The 25,655-nt window shown below is 43.0% G+C and overlaps 1 protein-coding gene across 1 annotated transcript in view; it reads right to left on the bottom strand.

The window, feature by feature from the left end:
• The window catches only part of kti12 (KTI12 chromatin associated homolog), a 112,422-nt gene that overhangs the window by 25,472 nt on the left and 61,295 nt on the right, over nt 1-25,655 (bottom strand). Inside the window, exons 7-8 of the mRNA XM_060922985.1 lie at nt 15,836-15,898; nt 15,606-15,674 (exon numbers count right to left, since the gene is read on the bottom strand). Of these exons, the coding sequence (XP_060778968.1) occupies nt 15,606-15,674; nt 15,836-15,898 (132 nt within the window). The remainder of the gene's footprint in view (nt 1-15,605; nt 15,675-15,835; nt 15,899-25,655) is intronic.

The raw sequence follows: 25,655 nt of genomic DNA, 5'->3' as shown, positions 1-25,655 counted from the left end.
GTTTCCAAAGAGTGGCCGGAAGCTGACCAGCGAGCGACTACACCAGACTGGAGCGCGGCTGGCAATGGTGAGTATAGAGATACCATCACTGCTCTCTGTGCTCGTCTGGACAGTACTTTTCCCTTGAACGTAGACATTACTAAGATCAGTATGTGTAAGCAAGAAGATGTGAAGTGGTGTCAGCGTTTCTCGCCTGTCTCACCGCTGCGCATGAGAAAGAAAAAAAAAAAACACAGTGGCCTGACCAGACCCGTGAACCTGGCTGCAGTGGAGGGCACTCCTGAGCCTCACCAAGATTGAGCAGTATGCTGTGCATGCAGAAAAGCTGCTGAAAGAGAAGGAGAAGACAAAGTCTGCACAAAGAGACCAAGACCTACACGCCGCCACTCTCACTCTTTTCCAGACTGTTCAACCTGGAGAAAAAGGAAGAAGAGGAGGGAGAGGTCAAAGTAGGGGCCGAGACAGGATGACCTGGAGTGACTCGTCCTGGATAAAAGGTGCAACCAGCTACAACTGCAATCAGAAGGGACACATTGCTCGATTTTGTCTCCACAGTAGCAGCCAGAAGCCCTGTGAGGAGTACAGCAAAGCAGACTGATGGGCGGACTCCGGGAATGGGCCCCGCACAGAGAACAGGGGAGGTAACACACACACAGACACACACACACCTGATAATACACATACACATAGACAGGAGCATTCACATAACGTTAAACATATTAGTAGCAGCACCTGCATGCAACAGCAAGACTACACGGAAACGCCCGATACACCAGTCCAGATAGATACACCCGAAGCTGCATTAAGTTTGTTAAAATACACAACTACTCCCTTCTCTAAACTCCCTTGTATGCCCCTCACTGTATGTGGGCATGTGTTAACCTTTTTAGTAGATTCTGGAGCAGGACACTCAGTGATACAACATGGGGTACTTCCAGTAGACCCACCGCTCAGCTTAAATTCTATTCAGACAATGGGCATCTCAGGACGACCTGTAACCGAAACTTTCTCAGTCAACCTCCCGTGTGAAATCGAGGGAGGAATAGTTATGTCCCACTCATTTCTCATCTCATATACATGTCCAATAAATTTGTTAGCACGTGATTTAATGTGCAAATTAGGAGTAAATCTCACGTCCACTCCAGATGGACTAACTATTGAAGTAAGTGAAATGTGCGGTGTGCAGTATGGGTTTGGAAGCCCTCTGTATGCGTATGTCTGGTGGCTCTGCTCAGATCAACTCACACAAACTCCAAACACCTTGTACAGCTTGCACACTTGAACACCTCATCAGTTGACACAGATTATATGAAAGAGGAAGATTTGCATTGCACAGCACATGTTCACCAAGGGCAAGATGTGGAGTTTGAAAAGACTTGGTTTGCAGACCCCCATGTACGTGAAAGATTGACCCTCAAAACTACATATTGGTCTAAACATTATTGCGCTGTGCAGGTCCATTTTACTCATTGTCCGAACAACTGCATCAATGTTCATCGCAGTGTTCTCAAACATGTTATATGCGGCCTCGTGTCAGAGGACTTTGAGGTCGGCTGCTGCCAACATGATTTCTTTGACATCATTAATTCTATATCCCATGTCTCATTACCAAGGCCACGAGCCGCCCATTGGAAAGACGTGGGGAAGTGGGTCAGGAAGTGTGCAGTCGATGGCAATGAATGGTCCCAAACAGAGGACCCTAGTGTGTTGTTTTGCCAAAAGCTTGGGGTCTACAAACAAAGTCATGCTACGTGTGTGTATGTTAAGCGCAGCGTAATATTAGCCACTGATGACCAGGGTCCTGGGGACCCCGGCCATAGTGGCCTGTTTGTCTCTGTTTCCACAGGCATAACTCCAGCAGAGGTGCACCCCAAATTGGCGGGAGTTCCAAATTCCATTTGGGCGAAGGGTAAACATGATGTGGGCCTAATAAAGAATGCTGAACCAGTGGTGGTCACCCCCAAATCAGATTTCAGGCCTAGACAGACCCAGTACCCACTCAAACCAGAAGAAATCGCAGGTATAAGACCGGTCTTTGATTCGTTGCTGAAGGCAGATGTAGTTGTCCCTTGCCAGGACTTTCCATTGTGCACTCCTATTTTTTCCAGATAAGAAGGCAAGAAAACCGTCCCAGCCCGATGAGTGGAGGTTTGTCCAAGATCTGCAAGCAGTCAATGCTGCGGCTGTCCCGCGCGCACCTGACGTCCCTAAAGAGTGCTCTGCAGACCACACCCACTCTGGGACTGCCTGACCCCAATAAACCATTTGTTCAAACTGTCGATGAAAAGAAGGGTTTTATGACCTCTGTTTTTTTGCAGAAACACGGGGATAGATTGAGACCTGTAGCCTACTTCTCCAGCAGGCTGGATCCAGTGGCAGCTGGACTTCCTGTTTGCCTGTGTGCAGTTGCTGCAGCTGAAAAGGCGGTAACTGCTTCCAGAAATATTGTGGGGTATTCTAACCTCACCCTTTGGTCCCACATGCTGTCTCCCTGCTTCTGTTGGAGAAAAAGACGTCACATTTGTCAGCACAGAGATGGTTGAAGTATAACACGATCATACTTGATATGCCTAACATCACTGTGAAACGTTGTACTGTTCTGAATCCTGCCTCTCTTCTCCCTACAGAGGACGATGGAGAGCCACATGACTGTGTTGCTCTCACTAATGATTTTTGTTCCCCCAGGGCAGACTTAAAGAGTGACCCTTTGGAAAATCCAGACATGATCCTCTATGTGGATGGTTCAGCCTCCAGAGACCCAGAGACGGGAAAGAACAAAGTAGGTTTTGCCGTAGTCTCAGATCACGAGGTCCTCAAGGCATCATGTCTGCCCTCGAACCTGTCGGCGCAGGCTGCAGAGCTCTGTGCCCTCATTGAGGCATGCAAATTGGCGGCAGGGCAATCTGTCAATATTTTTACGGACAGTAGGTATGCATTTGGCGTTGTGCACGATTTTAGCACCATTTGGAAACACAGAAATTTTCTCACTAGCACAGGATCTCCCATTGCACATCATAAACTGGTCTCTGAGTTGTTGGATGCTATTCTACTCCCTAGAGCCATTGCTGTGTGTAAGTGTGCTGCCCATACTAACAATACTGATCTTGCGTCTCAAGGGAATGCCAGGGCAGATGCAGCAGCTAAGTGTGCAGCCTCAGCTTCCAGTTCACCCTCTAACCTTGCTTTTCCTCAGGTTTCTATCCCTTGTTTACAGCTAGTGGACCTTCAGAGCACTGCCACCCAGGACGAGAGATGAGTCTGGAAACAGGCAGGCTGTATCCTTGCAAACTTGGTCTGGGTTTGTCCCTCGGGCCGTCCCTGTCTACCAAAATACCCTTTCTATGCAAAATTGGCACATGGGCTCACCCATGTGTCAAAAGGGGGGATGGTAGCAGAAGTAACAAAGAGATGGTTCACAAAGGGGTTTTCAAATTATGCTGCGAAATTTTGTAAGCAATGCTTGATATGTGCACAACATAATGCAGGTCAAGGTATCAGACTAACTCAAGCAGCACACCCAATACCAGACAAACCATTTGATCACCTCCAAATGGACTTCATTGAACTGACACTTTGAGAGGGAAAATGGGTCCCTTAAAAATAAACTAAGCAAAGCTTGTGCAGAAACAGGGCAAGGATGGACAAAGGTCCTCCCTGTAGTACTCACACAAATGAGGATGCAAACTAGGCCTAAACATGGGTTAAGCCCATTCGAAATTCTGTTTGGACGAGTACCCAACACGGGGATAGGGCCAGTTCAAGGAACACTGACAGACACCACACTGTGTGATGATGCAATGTTGAATTACTGTGCAACGTTGTCCTCTGCTTTGAAATCTATCCACAAACAGGTAAAAGAAGCACTTCCCAAACCCGCTGAGGGACCTCTGCATGATCTACAACCAGGGGATTGGATAGTGGTGAAGGACTTCCGACGAACCAAGTGGAACAAGCCACGGTGGAATAGCCCATTCCAGGTCCTGCTCACGACCCCAACGGCAGTGAAGGTCACAGGCAGAGTGATGTGGATCCACGCTAGCCACTGCAGGAGGGTTCCTGAACCGGCTGAGCAGGAGGAAAAGAAGGCCTAAGTGACCAGACGCTGACTAAAGCTCGTGAGGAAGAAAGGCATCACTGCATATAACAGTGCAAGTATCACATCAATCACATACGCACCCTCAATAGGGAAGAGTATTTCAGTGTCTAGCCGATAGACAAGTCTTAGGGTTTCGAGTTTCCTCCAAGTCCCGGTGAGGTGGGACGAGGGCTGATAGGGTGTGCCCGCCCTCTGAGCACCAATACACGTCAAGAAGGGCAAGGGTTAACTCGGTAACATTACTGAGGCACTGAACAAGATGCGCAAAGTTGCTGAACAATCACGAGCAGATGAACATGGAGGAGTTGAAGACAGCTGATCGTGTTAGTTCAGTGGATGGAAGACTCTGATTCTATCCACCATACCGGTCCTGGGCTTAGTGATTGTGATGATATGTTTGCTCCCTGTTTTCTGTCAGTGTTGTATGTCTGTGTTTCAGAGGCAGCTGACAAATATTGGTTACCAGATGGTGAAAATAGACTCCGATGACTTGCCTGACTGGCCTCCAAACTCACACGAAGACTATAACCCACCGTTCGATGACATCAGCACAGTTGACATGAAACTAGTCCTGACTTAAAACACTTTCATTATGATTGTTTCCTGTTCTATTATTCCTGATCTATGTATGTAGCTTGCTAGCGTTAACTTAAGATGTCTATGTCTTATAAAAAACAGCCTTAGCATTATCCCTGTACACTCAATGACGTGTTAAGTCGAATCTCTCCGAGAACTATCATCACTGAAACTGTGTACAGTTCTTTTCTTTCCTTTTAGCAATTATTATCCTATAGGATAAAAAGGGGGGAGAATGTGAGGGAAATTTAATGGATGAACATTATTATTCTCTGTGTTTCTGTATGTTGAACTAAAGTGGCTTAGTTACTGAGAAGAGATGTTTTTCCACATGCTGTAATCGCTTTTCTGTGGCCTTGGTGGTAATGAGCAGGGTGCTTGAGTTCGTCCTAACTACGCATGTTCTCATGATGTAACCACCTTTCCTGACCTCGGTGGTGATAAGCAGGGAGCTTGAGCTCTCCCTAACTCGCATCCGCCTGCACACCAGAGCACGCCAGGTGCACGCTTTAACAAAGCTTCATAGAAAATCTTGAGCCAATCACGTGAAGACACAAGCAGTGAGCGAATGCTTTCAGAGTATAATAGATAACATTCCTAAAACACAACTCAGAGTGCGCGTACTCTCGGCATCAGAAGTGGTGTCTTCTCTTCTTTTCTTCTCTTTCCTTTCCTATTTTATATATCTGTTATATGATCTACTATAATAAATGACTGAAAAGACAACTGCTAAGCATTCTGAAGTGTTTATTAGAAATTTCCATTACACATGATACTTGTTGCACTCTTGAAGTACCTTGGTCTGTTGAGAATGACATTTCATTCTTCTCTATACGGTGTATGTGGAAGAATGAGAATAAAGTTGAGTTGATGTGTTTATCGTTAAGCCATGAATTTAGGTGGTAGTTTTGTAGTGCCATGGTGGTTCCTAGGTTGTTCCTGACCATCCAAACCAATTTCCTTTCAGCTGAGGGTGACAGTTGGGTTTTCTTGAAGCAAAGTGGTTTGGCAAAGTGACTACACCTCACAATAACTTGGACACAACTGTTTGAACTGATCTTGGAATTTGCAGTTGTTTAGAAACGGCTCCAAGAGACATTCCCGAGTTGTGTACATCTGCAATCCTCTTTCTCAGATCTGCACCGAGCTCCTTGGACTTTCCCATTTTACTGTGTGTTGGTCAATCCAATGAGTGCTGTAAACAAACCCTTTTTATGAAGGCACAGAGAAGCTACCAACTGTAGTCAATCATGATCACTAACAGGACGTTAAGAGGCCTTGGCAAAATAAGAGACATTTTGGAAGTTTCAGCACCTCTGAATTAATAATCTAAGTGAGCGAATGTAAATTTTTGACCCTGTCTGTATAATTTTGACCAGGTGTTTTCAGAAAACCCAAAGAAAATTAAAACTTGTGTGCGCACCAAATTCTAGTTTTTTTTTTATTAAAGATGTATGCTGTACATTCTGCTACAGAAAAAGAACAGTTCAAAGAAATTACTGAAAGCCCAAATATTGCCATGACATTCATATCCAAGATGACATTCATGTCACTGTATGTAAATTTCTGACCACAAATGTAACTACTACATTAACACAAAGATGGTTTGATGGGTCTATAAAGGAAAGGTTGTGTCCGAGTTAAGAGAAGAAAATGTTTTCATGTGCTCTCTTCAACCCTTAGGGGAAAGAATTCTGGTGCATTGGGGGGGGGGGGGGTTGTGCATGTGTATCTGTCCATCTACATTCTGGTTAATTAAGCTGGGTGTTCATAAATTCCTTATCTTGTGAAATTATCCTGAGTTTGTTTCGCAAAAAGGGGGAGAAGTCCATTTCCTGGCAAGGTGCAATTCTGGGAATCAGGATCAGGTCAATCTTTTGGTCGAACTAAGTTCATATTTGGGGTATTTCATCATCTTGACACCAGTCAGTCTGATTCATAGATAAACTCTTGTGAGTTCTAGCATCCTTTTGAAGGCAATACATGTGGACAAGGGTGCCATTTAGTCTGAAATTTTCATTCCCAAAAATTAGGCCCCTGGTGTTTAACCCTCTGGGTTCAGCGATCTCACTAGCAGGATTAAACACCTTTTTGCTAAAATCATTTCAAAGACTCAGATTTTGTCCTACAAACATAAAAAGAGCACCCCTAGAAACTTTGAAGAATGGTCTACTTTCCAAATATATAGGGAGAAACTAAATATATTTTTAGAAATTTGTGAGGGGAATAAAAATGTGTTTTGTACACTGATGAGGAGCTTTCAACTGCTCCCAAAGAAGACAGAGAATATGCAGCCAATCTGCACCTATTCAGGTTTTATTCAGTGCACTCCCCCTATTCTGTGTGGTCACTCTGAGCACTTCTAAATCTCTGAACTTTTCAGGAAGGTGCTGGTGTCGTCACTGCCACTCCGTTTCAGGAAACAGACTGTGGTATTATTCTGGGCAAGTTATTGTTCTCATAGAAACAAAATCCATGCACAGTGCGGGAGTGCTTTTTTAAGATGATGCCTTCTTTGACACTTTTCTGCCAAAGAGTGCCGCTATGTGGACATATGCCCTAAAGTATTTCACAGTGTACACATGTTCAGACTTGAGCGAATTATTTTACCTCCATCAACTCTGAGCAGGCAGAGCACATCATGTACCACTTTCTCTATAGCTAAAATGAGTGTTAATTTTGTCAGCAAAACATTGAACAATAAGTCAATAATTCATTGACTACCTTTTATTCCATGACTAAATTGTGGCAACAACTTAAATGGAAAAGAAAAGAAAAAAAAATCAACAGTGAAAATTAGGGTTAAACCTCCATTCATTATACCCAGACAAGCAAAGACAAAATCAATCAAATAGCTGGCTCAGTTTGGGCAGACAACCTACATTACTTCAAGAGGATTTTTACAACCAGGTGAAATATTCTTCAGCAAAATTTATTACAGTATGTTACCTTTCCTGTTTTACATTCCTGACCATAGTTGGGAAGTGGGGGGACTCCAGCTTGCTAGCTTAGCTGCTCACACAACTTTCACAATGCTACTGGATTCAAACAGTTACACAAGTCCAGACACACACACGGCTTTGATCTAAATGAAGTAACATCTTTATATGAAAATAGTGGTTATCACCATCACAGTACACAAAAGGACATCTTCACTTGACGGATAGCAAAACAGTAACAGAGTTGTGGCTAACTCCATATAACTTCCGCACTGCAGCACCACAACCAGTTGCATGCCAAAAAAAAAAAAATACATCCATCCAGCAATACCCCTCTTGTAATCACCCCTCTTAAAGCTGCAGGGCACATTGTAAGATTGTTATGACTAAAACATTGGCTAAAATTAAAACTGAGTTCTAGTGACTACATCTGGAAGCACTGGAACAGTTCCCATGGAGTACCATTTTTTTTTCAATAACAGGTGCTATGGAACAATGTGTCTCCCTCTCCAGAGCATAGACAGACAGCCCTGCTGCCTCTGATGACCAGAGCCATAGGAGAATACCCATACTCAGATGAAGGTTTTGATGGGCCTCCAATCAGGAGCAGGCTACCAGAGGTATATCCATCTTACTCACACAGAGTGTGGTGCTCAGTCTCATAGTGAACAGGGAAAAGACACTGCTGTGTCTTGAATAATTCTGACAACAAAGTAATTGTCAGGAAAACAGGGGTTTAAAGAGCATCCTCTATTGCACATGGAGCCTTTAGGCTCATCAACAATAACTTTGTAGAGTGACTTACCTACAAGGTCAGTACATTGGTGCAGCAATCTCATTGCCAAGAAACACATACATGCTTAAAGTGGCGCTTGAGCCCTGATTTAGTACAGCAGACCAGGGAAGTCACTCAGGTACACAGTAGCAACTGGAATGGACGATAACCTGGACGATAAACTTTAATGAACCATCAACACTGAGGCCATCAACAGGTAGGGGCCTGAATCTGCTTTTTGGGGAGGCAGAGAGTTTTAAATGTGTGCAGTTGCTCCACATGTTCCACACTGTTGTACCAAGTGCCATTTTCTATATCACAGTGTGCTAGTGTCTTGCAATGAAAAAGGGAGATTTATGTAAGCAAATAATGAAGTACAGTGTCCTGAAATTCTCCAGTTAAATAGTACAAACTTCTATACAATGGTGCTTGAAAGTTTGTGAACCCTGTAGAATTTTCTATATTTCTGCATAAATATGTCCTAAAATATCAGATTTTCACACAAGTCCTAAAAATAGATAAAGAGAACCCAGTTAAACAAATGAGACAAAAATATTATACTTGGTCATTTATTTATTGAGGAAAACGATCCAATATTACATATCTGTGAGTGGCAAAAGTATGTGAACCTCTAGGATTAACAGTTCATTTGAAGGTGAAATTAAAGTCAGGTGTTTTCAATCAATGGGATGACAATCAGGTGTGAGTGGGCTACCTGTTTTATTTAAAGAACAGGGATCTATCAAAGTCTGACCCTCACAACACATGTTTATGGAAGTGTATCATGGCATGAACAAAGGAGATTTCTGAGGACCTCAGAAAGAGCGTTGTTGATGCTCATCAGGCAGGAAAAGGTTACAAAACCATCTCTAAAGGGTTTGGACTCCACCAATCCACAGTCAGACAGACTGTATACAAATGGAGGAAATTCAAGACCATTGTTACCCTCCAGGAGATAGATAGAATCTTTATTGTCATTGCACATCAGGTATACAATGAAATTGCAGTGCTTCTCCAGTCGGTGCATAATAAATATAAAAGAAAACAGTAAAACAGTAAAATTTAAAAAAACAAAAAACAGTAAAACAGTAAAATAGGAATAAGAAGGAGTAAAATAGGAATAAGAAAGGAATGCATATTTACATCATTTACACAATACACTAGCATACACTCTCTATGAGTTCAGGGACCTGATGGCCCAGGGAAATAAACTGTTTTTAAGTCTGTTTGTCTTGCTTTTTAGGCACCTGTATCTCCTGCCAGAGGGCATGAGGGTGAACAGGTGCTGTCCTGGGTGTGAGGGGTCAGCAATGATCGCCCTCGCTCTCCTGAGACACCGTATGCTGGTGATGTCTTCTAACGAGGGTAGGGGACTGCCAATAATGTGTTGTGCAGTTTTAATGACTCTCTGCAGGTTCTTTCTTTGTGCCACAGAGCAGTTGGCGTACCAAGCTGTAATGCAATATGTCAGGATGTTCTCGATGGTGCTGCGGTAAAAGGCCACTAACAGTTTCTCCTCCAGATGGTTCCTTCTGAGTATTCTTAGGAAGTGGAGTTGCTGTCAGGCCTTTTTTTTTTTTACCACCGCGGATATGTTAGCAGTCCAGGAGAGGTCCTCGGCTATGTGTCTCAAGGAACCTGAAGGAGGACACCCGCTGAACACAGTCCCCGTTGATGCTCAGTGGGGCTGGATCCCCCCTGTGTTTCCTGAAGTCAACCACCATCTCCTTAGTTTTGCTGGTGCTGAGCAGCAGGTTGTGTGCAGAACACCAACCTGCCAGCATGTTGACCTCGTCCCTGTACGCAGTCTCATCCCCTCCGCTGATGAGGCCGATGACCGTGGTGTCATCCGCAAATTTAATGATGGTATTGGAGGAGTGGATGGGTGTGCAGTCATGCGTATACAGGGAATACAGGAGAGGGCTCAGCATACAGCCCTGTGTGGAGTGGTCAACCAACAAAGATCACTCCAAGAGCAAGGCATGTAATAGTTGGTGAGATCACAAAGGACCCCAGGGTAACTTCTAAGCAACTGAAGGCCTTGCTCACATTGGCTAATGTTAAATGTTCATGAGTCCACCATTAGGAGAACCCTGAACAACAAATGGTGTGCATGGCAGGGTTGCAAGGAGAAAGCCACTGCTCTCCAAAAAGAACATTGCTACTCATCAGCAGTTTGCTAAAGATCACATGGACAAGCCAGAAGGCTATTGGAAAAATGTTTTGTGGACGGATGAGACCAAAATAGAACTTTTTGGTTTAAATGAGAAGAGATATGTTTGGAGAAAGGAAAACACTACATTCCAGCATAAGAACCTTATCCCATCTGTGAAACATGGTAGTGGTAGTATCATGGTTTGGGCCTGTTTTACTGCATCTGGGCCAGGACAGCTTGCCATCATTGATGGAACAATGAATTCTGAATTATATCAGTGAATTCTAAAGGAAAATGTCAGGACATTTGTCCATGAACTGAATTTCAAGAGAAGGTGGGTCATGCAGCAAAACAACGACCCTAAGCACACAAGTCGTTCTACCAAAGAATGGTTAAAGAAGAATAAAGTTAATGTTTTGGAATAGCCAAGTCAAAGTCCTGACCTTAATCCAATAGAAATGTTGTGGAAGGACATGAAGCGAGCAGTTCACGTAAGGAAACCCACCAACATCCCAGAGTTGAAGCTGTTCTGTACAGAGGAATGGGCTAAAATTCCTCCAAGCCAGTGTGCAGGACTGATTAACAGTTACTGGAATCGTTTATAGTTGCAGTTATTGGTGCACAAGGGGGTCAGACCAGATACTGAAAGCAAAGGTTCACATACTTTTGCCTTTCACAGATATGTAATATTGGCTCATTTTCCTCAATAAATAAATGACCAAGTATAATATTTTTGTTTCATTTGTTTAACTGGGTTCTCTATCTCTACTTTTAGGACGTGTATGAAACTCTGATGTTTTAGGTCATATTTATGCAGAAATATAGAAAATTCTAAAGGGTTCACAAACTTTCAAGCACCACTGTACGTCTTGTTCTAGCCAAAATTGTTGCTGGAGCTAAATTTTTAAAATAGCACTTTCTCTCAAAAATATATGTGGCAAAATTGACACCTCCAAGAGACAGTATGCAAATATAAATGCAAACCAATATTTAATCTTGAAAAAAGTTTCCATTATTATTTTTTTTAATTTGCTATTAATCCTCAGCAACTCTGTTGTGGCCTTTAACTACGTCCCTAATTCTTTGACATACAAATATGAGGTTGTACACAAATATGAGGTTGTATCCTTTAACATGGGAACACCTTCAACAAAAAAGAGACATGTTTGAGAACACTTTGGAATTACCAGGGTTTTTGCATTGACTATTCAAAATGTGGTCTGTTCTTCATCTAAGCCCCAATTATCAAGTTTATGTGTGTCGGAGGTAGTGGAGGCATGAGTGAGAGTGGAAGGGTGTAATGACTGGATTAGTTTAGTCAGGATTCTGATGGCCTGCAGGTAGAAACTGTTCTTCAGCCTGCTGGTTCTGGATTGAATGCTGTAGTATCATCTGCCTGATGGCAGTCTGGGAAACAATCTGTGAGATCATGGTCTGTGGTGATCTGTGAGCCTTCCCCAGACATCGTGTATGGAAGATGTCTGTCTTGTAAGACGAGGAGCTTGTTTCCAATAATTGGTTCAGCTGCTCTCACGACACTCTGGGGACCTTGCGGTCACAACCCTCAAGAGAGTTGTAAAAGCAGCTAAACTCATTGCTGGCAACAAACTTCCAGCCTTACAAAACGTCTTCCATACACAATTATAGACAAACATAGTTTAACTAAACTAATAATACACATACAGTAGTAATTTTCAGGTCTTTCTCAAAAATATTAAGTAATCATTCCAGTGCAGGCTGAAAAAAGTGAACTTTTGTGCTAACTACTTCACCAAAAATTAATTGGAGTCAGGGGTTTCAATTAAGATGAGATTAGAACGTTGGAATGTACAGGTGCTTTGACCTTTAAATAAAGACACACAAAGCCTGGTTATTGAAAAATCTGTTATCAAGAACAAATGTTTAGTGTGAAATGTTTAGTGTGTGAGCAATGGTCCAAAATTCCACCTCATCATGTCAGTCTTATAAGCAACTACAGAAAAGACTTGGTGGAGGTTGTTGCTGCTAAAGAACAAGTTACTAAATTCAATGGTTCACTTACTTTTTCAGCCTGCACTGTGAATCATCTTCTTTTGGCTGCTCCCGACTAGGGGTCGCCACAGCAGATCTTTCGTCTCCATTGCTCCCTGTCTTCTGCATCTTTCTCTACCACACCTGCCACTTTCATGTCCTCTCTCACCACATCCATGTATCTCCTCTTTGGCCTTCCTCATTTTCGTTTGCCTGGCAGCTCCATCCTCAACATTCTCCTTCCCACATGCTCTGCAGCTCTTCTCAGGATGTGCCCATACCATCTCAGTCTCATCTCTCTTAGCTTAATTCCCAAGCTCTCCACATGTGCTGTCCCTCTGATGTGCTCATTCCTTATCCTGTCCAACCTTGTCACTCCCATCGCAAACCTTAACATCCTCAACTCCGCCACCTCCAACTTTGCCTCCTGTCTCTTCGTTAAGGGTACGGTCTCCAATCCATACATCACAACTGGTCTCACTACTGTCTTATACATCTTACCTTTCACTTTTGCTGGGACTTTCCTATCACAAATGACTCCCCCGAAATCCTTCTCCAGCTGCTCCACCCTGCCTGCACTCTCTTTCTCACCTCACTATAGCAGCCCCCATTTTCCTGCACAGTTGACCCCAGGTACTCGAATTCACCAACTTTATGTCTACTCCTTGCATCTTCACTACACTCTCATCCCCATTCTCATTGATGCACATGTATTCTGTTTTGCTACTGCTTACCTTCATTCCTCTTCGTTCCAATGCATACCTCCATCTCTCCAAACTCAACTCAACCTCCTTTTTACTTTCACCACATATCACAATATCATCCACAAACATCATGTTCCACAGTGACTCTTGCCTCACTTTGTCCGTCAAGCTATCCATCACTATAGCAAACAAAAAAGGACTCGAAGCAGATCCTTGATGGAGTCCCACCTTCACCTTGAACCATTCAGTTGTTCCAACTGCACACCTCACTGCTGTTTCACTGTTCTCATACATGTCTTGCACCACGCTAATATACTTCTCATTCACTCCACTCTTTCTCATACAATATCATAACTCATCTCTCGGCACTCTATCGTATGCCTTCTCCAGGTCTATAAACACACAATGTAGCTTTCTCTGGCCTTCTCTGTACTTCTGTATTAACATTCTTAAAGCAAAAATTGCATCCGACATGCTCTTCCTTGGCATAAACCTGTACTGCTGTTCACAGATTGCTACCTCTCTTCTCAGTCTCGCCTCCAATACCCTTTCCCATAGCTTCATGGTGTGGCTCATCAATTTTATTCCTCTGTAATTACTGCAGCTCTGTACATCTCCCTTATTCTTGCATATTGGGACTAGCACACTCTCCATTCATTTGGCATTTTCTCATTCTCTAGGATCTTATTAAACAAGCAAACAAACAAACACAAACAATCTCGTTAGGAACTCCACAGCCATCTCACCCAAACATCTCCAAGCCTCAATCAGGATACCATCTGGTCCGACTGCTTTCCCAGTCTTCATTCTTTTCATGGCTGCCCTCACCTCATCCTTACTAACTAACTCTGCTTCCTGATTTGCTGTCTCCAATGGATCTGACCTTTTCTCTCTTGGATTCTCCTCATTTAATAAATCCTCAAAGTACTCTTTCCACCTTCTTAATACACTCTCTTTGTTTGTCAGCACATTTCCATATACATCTTTCATCACTCTTACCTCCTGTACATCCCTCGCTTCCCTGTTTCTCTGCCTAGCTAGTCTGTACAGGTCTTTCTCTCCTTCTTTGGTCTCCAGTCTTTCGTACAACTCCTGGTATGCATCTGCTTTCGTCTGCACTGTGAATGATTATTCAATATGCTCAATAAAGACTTGAAAAATACTATTGTGTGTGTGTGATTATTTTTGTCAGATTGTGTTTATAATTGTGACATATAGCTATGGAAAAAATTAAGAAACCACTTTTAATGGTGACCACACTTTCTGCCTCAAAAGAAGCCTGTTTTTGTGTCACCCTCCCTGGTTGGTAGTTGTTGGGTGATGGGGGCAGGGAATTGGCCATACCAAATTAGGACCCCAATCCCTAAATAAATAAATAAAATAAAATAAGCACAAAATACCCTTAACCCAGTCACCACCACAGACTGCTATTGACCTGCACTATTCATTTAATGGATACAAGAATTAAATAACCAGTTAAAAATACCACCAATCACATTTACTTCTGAAACTGGAAATTTTCCAGGTACTGCACTCATGAGCACACTGTCCTCCAGATAGTAAGGGTGATGGTGGAAGAGCGAGAGGAAAAGAGAGCCCTGAGATCACAATTTTAGAACCGCACTGTTTAGCTGATTCTTGTGCAAGTTTTATAACTGTTAAATGCCACGTTCATAACAATAGGTTCCTTGCAAAGTTGTACTGCAGAGAAGGTAACACTTTCTGAGAGTATCTCATAGGTGCTTGAACTTCACCAAGCATTGTTACAACTACAACAAACAGCAGCATCTTTGGTGCCAAGAAAGTATTGTAATCTGCATACAAGGAAAGGCACTTATATAACTTGAGAGAGAAAAAAAAATCACTACTTTAAAATTGTCTAAATTGAACTGGGAAACATTGCATGGACACCAAAATCATACCTTGCATCCAAACTGGACATTAAAACCTGTTTTAAGGATTACTTAATTAAATGTATTTTTGTTGACTTCAAATATATTTTATATATATATATATATATATATATATATATATATATATATATATATATATATATATAGTCTCAACTTTGCTGGAAATTTAATAAATCTAAGTATTGTGTCTTGTTAAGTACAATAAGATTGTCATCGCACTTTGTGAATACCTCAATGTTGTTGTTCCCCCCCCCAAACATGCTGGACCAGAATAGAGGCATAACACAGCCAAGGAAAATTTGGACAAAACTTGGAGCTCACATCTGATCTACACCCAGCCAGGACTGGGCAGGAACGACCACGGCTGATATCACTTCTCTACTGCTGATATACTTTAGCCATCATGCAATTAACACCATAAGGGATGCAAAGGATATTTTTTCTGTAGTTCCCGGAATTGCAACAACATCCCCAGGAATCCTTGTCTTCTGGGAGTCAAGAACAGCCTAGGAGGTAAACCCAAACTAGACAGTGAGTAAAAAGCCATCATGAATATAAAAGCATATAATGCAAAGCTAAATGTATACAAGTACATCTTATGAAACAAAAGGGATTAAATCTAGAGGTATACTTGTAGGTCTAAAGGATCAAAAAATAAAATTTTTACCATTAAGACATCTTGCGTAACTCTGTCCAGTTCATATAAAAAGTTGGTAGATGATAGTGGCTGCTGTAAAACACAAAAGATAAAAGGACTGAGAAACAATAGAACATATCATTGCTATACACTAGTTTTACAACTCCAATTCCAAAAAAAAAAAAGTTGCAATGCTGTGTATAATGTAAATAAAAACAGAATGCGATGATTTGCAAATCATGGAAACCCTGTTTACTGTCCCAACTTTTTTGAAAAATGTTTCTGGCACTAAATTCAATATGAGCATATATTTTTTTTCAAAAAACAATAAGATTTCCCAGTTTCAACATTCGATAGGTTGTCTTTGCGCCATTTTAAATGAAATATAAAGTGTCCATGGTTTGCAAATCATTACATTGTTTTTACTTGTTTTACAAAGTGACCCAGCTTGTTTGGAATTGGGGTTGTACTTTTGAACTGTGAGCCACAAAAATGGTGCTTTCAGATGACATCAGTGCAATGTTGCATTTCCTCAAATCTTCAAATTTTGTCACATACACAAATCATACACAGTACGACATGCAGTGAACTGCTTCGTCAAAATTCCATTTTGAATTTCAAAATTAAAAAATGCATTCTGAATTTAGCTCCATAAGTAGCAAAGATAATTAAAAAAGGAAAAGTAGTAAAAAAAGAATGTAATAAATAGAATAAAAAATAAAATGTGATGGAATACTCCACAGTATTATAATTTTTATATCACTGAAGAAAATGCACTTGGAATATATATATATACACACACACACACACACACACACGTACGTGCTTGAAAGTTTGTGAACCCTTTAGAATTTTCTATATTTCTGCATAAATATGACCTAAAACATCATCAGAGTTTCACACACGTCCTAAAAGTAGAGAAAGAGAACCCAGTTAAACAAATGAGACAAAAATATTATACTTGGCCATTTATTTACTGAGGAAAATGATCCAATATTACATATCTGTGAGTGGCAAAAGTATGTGAACCTTTGCTTTCAGTATCTGGTCTGACCCCCTTGTGCAGCAATAACTGCAACTAAACATTTCTGGTAACTGTTGATCAGTCCTGCACACCGGCTTGGAGGAATTTTAACCTATTCCTCCATATAGAACAGCTTCAACTCTGGGATGTTGGTGGGTTTCCTCACATGAACTGCTCATTTCAGGTCCTTCCACAACATTTCGATTGGATTAAGGTCAGGACTTTGACTTGGCCATTCCAAAACATTAACGTTATTCTTCCATACACACACACACACACACACACACACACACACACACACACACACAGTGCTCAGCGTAAATGAGTACACCCCCTTTGAAAAGTAACATTTTAAACAATATCTCAATGAACACAAACAATTTCCAAAATGTTGATAAGACAAAGTTTAATATAACATCTGTTTAACTTCTAACGGGAAAAAGTACTGGTAGTTATGCTGTCATAGTTAGTTTCGCTGGAGTCCCTACTTGCACTCAGCGCAAAACGTATAGTTTCTACTTATTTAGGTGATGTTGGGCATACCTAAAAACCTGTGTTTTCTCTCTCCTTGTCCCTCTGAGTTGCATGTCAATCCTGAGATCGAGATGCTGACCTCTTCTGCTCCTCTGACCTGCCTGATCCATCCTGATCCCTTATGTCTAGTCAGAGTCTCATCACATCACTCCTGTGGAGGATGGCCCCATATGGACAGTTGAAAGTCACACTTGGAAGATGCTCTGGACACTTATAGTAATGCTCTTATGGCTGAGGACTACAGGACTAACTTTAGGACTGCAGTTGTCATGAACAGTTTTGCACTCAAGTTTCCATCAATTGAGTTATAACATCAATGAAACAGACTTCATGTTAAAACTGTTAATGTTATAATCATGTTGTCTGTTGTCACCCAAATGAAGATGGGATCCCTTTTGAGTCTGGTTCCTCTCGAGGTTTCTTCCTCATGTCATCTGAGGGAGTTTTTCCTTGCCACCATCACCACAGGCTTGCTCATTGGGGATAGAGGAGGGATAAAATTAGCTCATGTTTAAAGTCATTCAAATTCTGTAAAGCTGCTTTGAGACAATGCCTATTGTTAAAAGCGCTATGGAAATAAACTTGACTTGACTAGTCATTGAGGCAGGTTATTATGGACTGCTTGGGAACTGGCACTATGGTGGATGTCTTCAGACAGGTGGGGACAGTGCACTGTGATAGGGAAAGGTTGAAGATATTTGTCAATACCTCAGTTAGTTCCACAGCACAGTCTCTGAGGACCCATCCTGGGACACCATCCAGGCCAGCTGCTTTCCGTATGTTTATGTTATGGAGTGTGCGTGTGACATCTGCAGACTGTATGATGAGGCAGCTTGTGTCTCTGGCTGGAGCAGTGGTCATGATAATCCTTGTGCTGTTCCTCTCATGACAACCAAAGAAGTGTTTGTGTTGCTCTGCCAGTGAGGTACTGCTGCTGCTGGTGGTCAGGTTGGTGGTGTTCTGTTGTGATGTGACATATGCCTTGCCATGCCCGAAGGGGATCCAAGTTATTGAATTAGCCCTCAATCCTTCTTCTGTAGGCTGCTTTGGCATCTCTGATACCTCTTCTCAGTTCTGACCTGGCAACACTGTCCTGCTGCCCCCCCAGCCTTGAAAGCCCTGTTGTGGGCCTTTAGCAGTAGTCGGATGTCTTTTGTGATCCATGGCTTGTTATTGGGGAAGACACAGATTTGTTTTGTAGTTGTCACAGTGTCCATGCAACATTTTATGTGCAACAGGACAGTGGAAGTGTCGGTGTCAACGTCATCATCCTCGAATATGGTCCAGTCAGTGCGAATGAAGCAGTCCTGAAGCTCTTCAGAAACTTCACTCAGCTACACTTGTACAACTTTAGTTGTTGGTTTAACTGTGTTGACAATGGGTTTATGTGCCAGAGTTAAGAACAGGGAGATATGGTCAGACTGGCCCAGACGTGGAAGAGGAGATGACATAAACCCATGCTTAAATGTTTCTATAAACATGGTTTAGAGTTAGGCATGTCAGGTGAAAATTCAAATTCAATCCAAATTGCTTGAAACTAGTCTCACCGAATTCAGAAATGAACGAACAAACATTTTAATTCTGTAAAAAGTATCTGTTCTTGAGACATTACAAATCAAAGACTGACAAAAACCCAAACCAGCTTAATTTTTAGAAAACTGTCGTAATATTATGTATTTGGATAATATGGTTCAAAATGGGGCAGCATGGTGGTGTAGTGGTTAGCGCTGTCGCCTCACAGCAAGAAGGTCCGGGTTTGAGCCCCGTGGCCGGTGAGGGCCTTTCTGTGTGGAGTTTGCATGTTCTCCCCATGTCCGTGTGGGTTTCCTCTGGGTGCTCCGGTTTCCCCCACAGTCCAAAGACATGCAGGTTAGGTTAACTGGTGACACTAAATTGACCGTAGGTGTGAATGTGAGTGTGAATGGTTGTCTGTGTCTATGTGTCAGCCCTGTGATGACCTGGCAACTTGTCCAGGGTGTACCCTGCCTTTCGCCGGTAGTCAGCTGGGATAGGCTCCAGCTTGCCTGCGACCCTGTAGAACAGGATAAAGCGGCTAGAGATAATGAGATGAGATGGTTCAAAATGGTTCAAAATTAATGAATGAGACCAAATGTTTTTTCTAAATCACTTTATTTTTCAAGCTATTTACATGGAAATTGGCAGGCACATGGGTGGTTGTATACCAATACAAAGTTTAAAAAAAATTAAAAAATTAAAAAAATGAAACAAAGTAAGCAAATTAGTACTTAATTAGTAGTAATTATGCTGTGAAGGAAATTTAGTGAATGAACATTCCTATTCTCTGTGTTTCTGTGTGTTGAGCTCAAGTGGCCTAGTGTACTGAGAAAAGTTGTTTTTCCACATGCTGTAATCGCCTTTCTGTGGCCTTGGCTGGTGATAAGCAGGGTGTCTGAGTTCCTGCACATCCCAAAGCATGCCAGGTGCATGCTTTAACAAAGCTTCATAGAAAATCTCGAGCCAATCACGTGAAGATGCGAGCAGTAAGCGAATGCCTTTAGAGTATAATACATAACAGTCACTAAGATACAACTCAGAGTGTGTGTACTCTCGGCATCACTGAAGTGGTGTCTTCTTCTCTTCTTCTTTTATATCTGTTTTATATGATCTACTATAATAAATAACTGAAAAGACAACTGCTAAGCATTCTGAAATGTTTATTAGAAGTTTTCATTACAATTTGGCATCCCTGGGTGGGCTCTACGCGTCTGATCCTCGGACTACGGGACACTCCCAAGGCTACGGTGCGGAGCTGAGAACTCGGACGAGAGACCAGACCATCAGGACTTACCGAACCAGTAAGTGATAACTTTGCATTCTTACGTAAATAAATTAGTGGAAACAGTATTTAAAGACTGATAAGAGATGGATAGAAATTTGTCCTAGTCAAGGAAGACTGATATAAGAGACTGACAGAAGTTTGTCCGAGCCCAGGAGGACTGCTAAGCTGTGGTACCATCAATATGTTTGGAGACAATAAACCACGAGTAGTTTATTGGGTTAAGAGAAAATCCGCCTAAATGATGACTGAGTAATGGCTCACCTACTTGAGAGAGGGAAGTAAGGGTGCGTGTTTTGATGGATTCACGTTCAGCGATTCGTAACTGGGAAAGAATTGAATCTTGCTCTCTTTGTTCTGTGTGAACAACTGGCCCATTGTAGGAACAGGATAGAGAGGTTTGATCACGAAGTCGCCAAGACACCCCGGTGTGCACGCAAAATATTGATGAATTAACAGAGTACTGTCCTCCTCCAAATTCTGAAACAGAAAAATAGATTTTATACACATGCACGAGTTGTCTTTGAGGTTGTTGTGCTAAATGATACCTACTTTTAGCTTAAGGTAAATGTCAGATAAATTGTTTACTAATAAGAACATACCTAAAGGATTATTGTGTCACATTTTTGGACATAGTCCAACCTGTTCTTCTTGTGATCCTAGTAAAAAATTCAGCCATTGTTGTCATAACCTACTGATATAACGATGTACAATGGGGAACAGAAACAGTAAGTTAGGGAAAGAAAAGAAACAAGCAAGTAAGCCTGAGGCTACATGTGCTATAATAAGAATTGGGTGTTCCTATGACAGCCCAAACATCCAGTTTATGAAAACCTCATATGGCGAGGATTGTTTGGCACAGTTTGATATTTGGGTAAAGGACTTAGGATTCCCTGAGAAGGGCAGTTTTAGTCCCAGACAGATAGAACAGTTAGAAGAAAAGTTGAAATGGAAGGAAAAAGAAGAATCTGCAGATAATGTTAAGTTTGTAGGGGACTGGTGGGCGTTTTCTGCATGGAAAGAAGCAACACTTAAGAGAGAGTACAAAGAGAAAAACGACAGGCAGGGCTCTCACCCTCTTCTCAGTGTTTGAAATTTCAGATGGACCCTGATCTGGAGTCTGCCCCACCACCCCGACACACACTGCCTCCTCAGCAAGGCGGAGCATCACTCCCACAAGCGACTCACCCACAGAAAGGGGGAGAAGTTGAGACAAAGCAAAAAACTGAGCCTCTGGAATCTCTCCCAGCCTACCAGCCACCTCCAGCATCAGCGCCTCCCCTCACTTCTCCATCACACACAAGATCCAGTCTTGCATATGGCAACGGAAGAGACACCCTCCTGGACCTGACCACATGCTCACCAGTGGGTCCACAAGGCCGTAACCTAAAGTCTGAAGTCCTTCATCTTCCAGTGGTGGAAGTGGCTGGAGCTGACAGCGTGCTTCTAGTCCACAGACTCTGGATGACAGCTGACATGAAGGAAAGCATGGCTTCTCTTCCCAATGTGAGAGAGGTAGGAGGAAAGAGATTTGGTAATTAGCTGTTGATATTTTGGAGAGAATTCCGACCAACCACCCATGAACTTCGCCGCCTACTCATGACCAAGATGGGTATAGATTGGAACAAAGTTTCCAGAGATTGGCCAGAAGCTGACCAGCAAATGGCAATGGTGAGTACAGAGATACCATCACTGCTTTCTGTGCTCGTCTGGACAGTGCCTTTCCCTTGAACATAGACATGATTAAGATCAGTATGTGTAAGCAAGAAGATGGTGGTATCAGCGTTTCTCTCCCGTCTCACCGCCGCGTATGAGAAACACAGTGGCCTGACCAGGCCCGTGACCCTGGCTGCAGTGGAGGGCACTCCTGAGTCTCACCAAGATCGAGTAGTATGCTGTGCATGCAGAAAGGCTGCTGAAAGAGAAGGAGAAGACAAAGTCAACAAAAAGAGCCCAAGACCTACATGCCGCCACTCCCACTCTTCTCCAGACTGCTCAGCCTGGACAAAGAGGAAGAGGTCGAGGTAGGGGCCGAGGCAGGATGGCAGGGGGTGACCCGTCCTGGATAAAAGGCGCAACCTGGTACAACTGCAATCAGAAGGGACACACTGCTTGAGATTGTCTCCACAGTAGCAGCCAGAGGCCCTGTGAGGAGTACAGCAAAGCAGACTGCCGGCCGGACTCCGGGAATGGGCCCCGCACAGAGAACAGGGGAGGTAAAACACACACACACATCTGATGATACACATACCGGTACACATAGACAGAAACATTCACATAACGTTAAACATATTAGTAGCAGCACCTGCATGCAACAGCAAGACTACACAGAAACGCCCGATACACCAGTCCAAATAGATACCCCTGAAGTTGCATCAAGTTTGTTAAAATACACAACTACTCCCTTCTCTAAACTCCCTTGTATGCCTCTTACTGTATGTGGGCATGTGTTAACCTTTTTAGTAGATTCTGGAGCAGGATACTCAGTCATACAACATGGGGTACTTCCAGTAGACCCACCGCTCAGCTCAAATTCAATTCAGACGATGGGCATCTCAGGGCGACCTGTGACCGAAACTTTCTCAGTCAACCTCCCGTGAAAAAGCGAGGGAGGAATAGTTACGTCCCACTCATTCCTCATCTCACATACATGTCCAGTAAATTTGTTAGCACACGATTTAATGTGCAAATTAGCAGTAAATCTCATGTCCACTCCAGATGGACTAACTACTGAAGTAAGTGAAATGTGCGGTGTGCAGTATGGTCTTGGAAGCCTCCTGTATGTGTATGTCTGGCGGCTCTGCTCGGATCAACTCACACAAACTCCCAAACACCTTGTACAGCTCGCACACTTGAACACCTTCAAGACACAGATTATATGAAAGAGGGAGAATTGCATTGCACAGCACATGTTCACCAAGGGAAAGATGTCGAGTTTGAAAAGACTTGGTTTGCAGACCCCCACGCATGTGAAAGTTTGACCCTCAAAACTTTATTAAACATTAAACGTTATTGCGCTGTGCAGGTTCATCTTACTCGTTGTCCGAACAGCTGCATCAATGTTCATCGCAGTGTTCTCAAACATGTTGCATGCAGCCTCATGTCAGAGGACTCTGAGGTCAGCTGCTGCCAGCATGATTTCTTTGACATCGTTAATTCCATACCCCATGTTTCATTAGCAAAGCCATGAGCCGCCCATTGGAAAGACATGGGGAAATGGATCAAGAAGTGTGCAGTCAATGGCAATGAATGGTCCCAAACAGAGGACCCTAGTGTGTTGTTTTGCCAAAAGCTTGAGGTCTACAAACAGTCATGCTATGTGTGTGCATGTTGAGCGCAGCATAATATTAGCTACTGATGACCAGGGTCCTGGGACCCCGGCCATAGTGGCTTGTTTGTCTCCGTTTTCACAGGCATAACTCCAGCAGAGGTGCACCCCAAATTGGCGGGAGTTCCAAATTCCATTTGGGCGAAGGGTAAACATGATGTAGGCCTAATAAAGAATGCTGAGCCAGTGGTGGTCACCCCCAAATCAGATTTCAGGCCTAACCAGACTCAGTACCCACTCAAACCAGAAGCAATTGCAGGTATAAGACCGGTCTTTGATTCATTGCTGAAGGCAGGTGTACAGTAATTGTCCCTTGCCAGGACTCTCCAGTGCGCACTCCTATTTTCCCAGTTAAGACAGCAAGAAAACCGTCCCAGCCCGATGAGTGGAGGTTTGTCCAAGATCTGCAAGCAGTCAATGCTGCAGTTGTTCCGCGCGCACCTGACATCCCTAAAGAGCGCTCTGCAGACCACACCCACTCTGGGATTGCCTGACCCCAATAAACCATTTGTTCAAACTGTAGATGAAAAGAAGGGTTTCATGACCTCTGTTTTTTTTTTTTTTGCAGAAACATGGGGATAGATTAAGACCTGTAGTGTACTTCTCCAGCAAATTGGACCCAGTGGCAGCTGGACTTCCTGTTTGCCTGCGTGCAGTTGCTGCAGCTGAAAAGGCGGTAACTGCTTCCAGAAATATTGTGGGGTATTCTAACCTCACCCTTTTGGTCCCATATGCTGTCTCCCTGCTTCTGTTGGAGAAAAAGACGTCACAATTGTCAGCACAGAGATGGTTAAAGTATTACACTGTCATACTTGATATGCCTAACATCATTGTGAAACGTTGTTCTGTTCTGAATTCTGCCTCTCTTCTCCCTACATAGGACGATGGAGAGCCACATGACTGTCTCGCTCTCACTAACTATTTTTGTTCCCCCAGGGCAGACTTAAAGAGCGACCCCTTGGAAAATCCAGACATGGTCCTCTACGTGGATGTTCAGCCTCCAGAGACAGGAAAGAACAAAGTAGGTTTTGCCGTAGTCTCAGATCACGAGGTCCTCACGGCGTCGTGTCTGTTCTTAAACCTGTCAGCGCAGACCACAGAGCTCTGTGCCCTTATCGAGGCATGCAAATTGGCTGCAGGGCAATCTGTCAATATTTTTTACGGACAGTAGGTACGCATTTGGCATTGTGCACGATTTTGGCACCATTTGGAAACACAATTTTCTCACTAGCACAGGATCTCCCATTGTACATCATAAACTGGTCTCTGAGTTGTTGGATGCTATTCTACTCCCTAGAGCCATTGCTGTTTGTAAGTGTGCTGCCCATACTGACAATACTGATCTTGTGTCTCAAGGAAATGCCAGGGCAGACATGGCAGCTAAGTGTGCAGCCTCAGCTTCCAGTTCACCCTCTAACCTTGCTTTTCCTCAGGTTTCTACCCCCTGTTTACAGCTAGTGGACCTTCAGAGCACTGCCACCCAGGACAAGAGACAAGTCTGGAAATGGGCTGGCTGCATCTTTGCAAACTCGGTCTGGGTTTGTCCCTCGGGCCGTCCCTGTCTACCAAAACACATGTTCCCTTTCTATGCAAAATTGGCACATGAGCTCACCCATGTGTCAAAAGGGGGGAATGGTAGCAGAAGTAACAAAGAGATGGTTCACAAAGGGGTTTTCAAATTATGCTGCGAAATTTTGTAAGCAATGCTTGATATGTGCACAACATAATGCAGGTCAAGGTATCTAACTCAAGCAGCACACCCAATACCAGACAAACTGTTTGATTATCTCCAAATGGACTTCACTGAACTGACAGTGAGGGAAAATGGGTCCCTTAAAAATAAACTAAGCAAAGCTTGTGCAGAAACAGGGCAAGCATGGACAAAGGTCCTCCCTGTAGTACTCACACAAATGAGGATGCAAACTAGGCCTAAACATGGGTTAAGCCCATATAAAATTCTGTTTGAATGAGTACCCAACACAGGGATAGGGCCAGATCAAGGAACACTGCCGGACACCACACTGTGTGATGATGCAATGTTGAATTACTGTGCAACGTTGTCCTCTGCTTTGAAATCTATCCACAAACAGGTAAAAGAAGCACTTCCCAAGCCCACTGAGGGATCTACAACCAGGGGATTGGATAGTGGTGAAGGACTTCCGACGAA

The sequence above is a fragment of the Neoarius graeffei genome, chromosome 6 (assembly GCF_027579695.1).
Source record: "Neoarius graeffei isolate fNeoGra1 chromosome 6, fNeoGra1.pri, whole genome shotgun sequence".
Lineage (NCBI taxonomy): Eukaryota > Metazoa > Chordata > Actinopteri > Siluriformes > Ariidae > Neoarius > Neoarius graeffei.
This window is presented reverse-complemented; position numbering and strand designations above follow the sequence as displayed.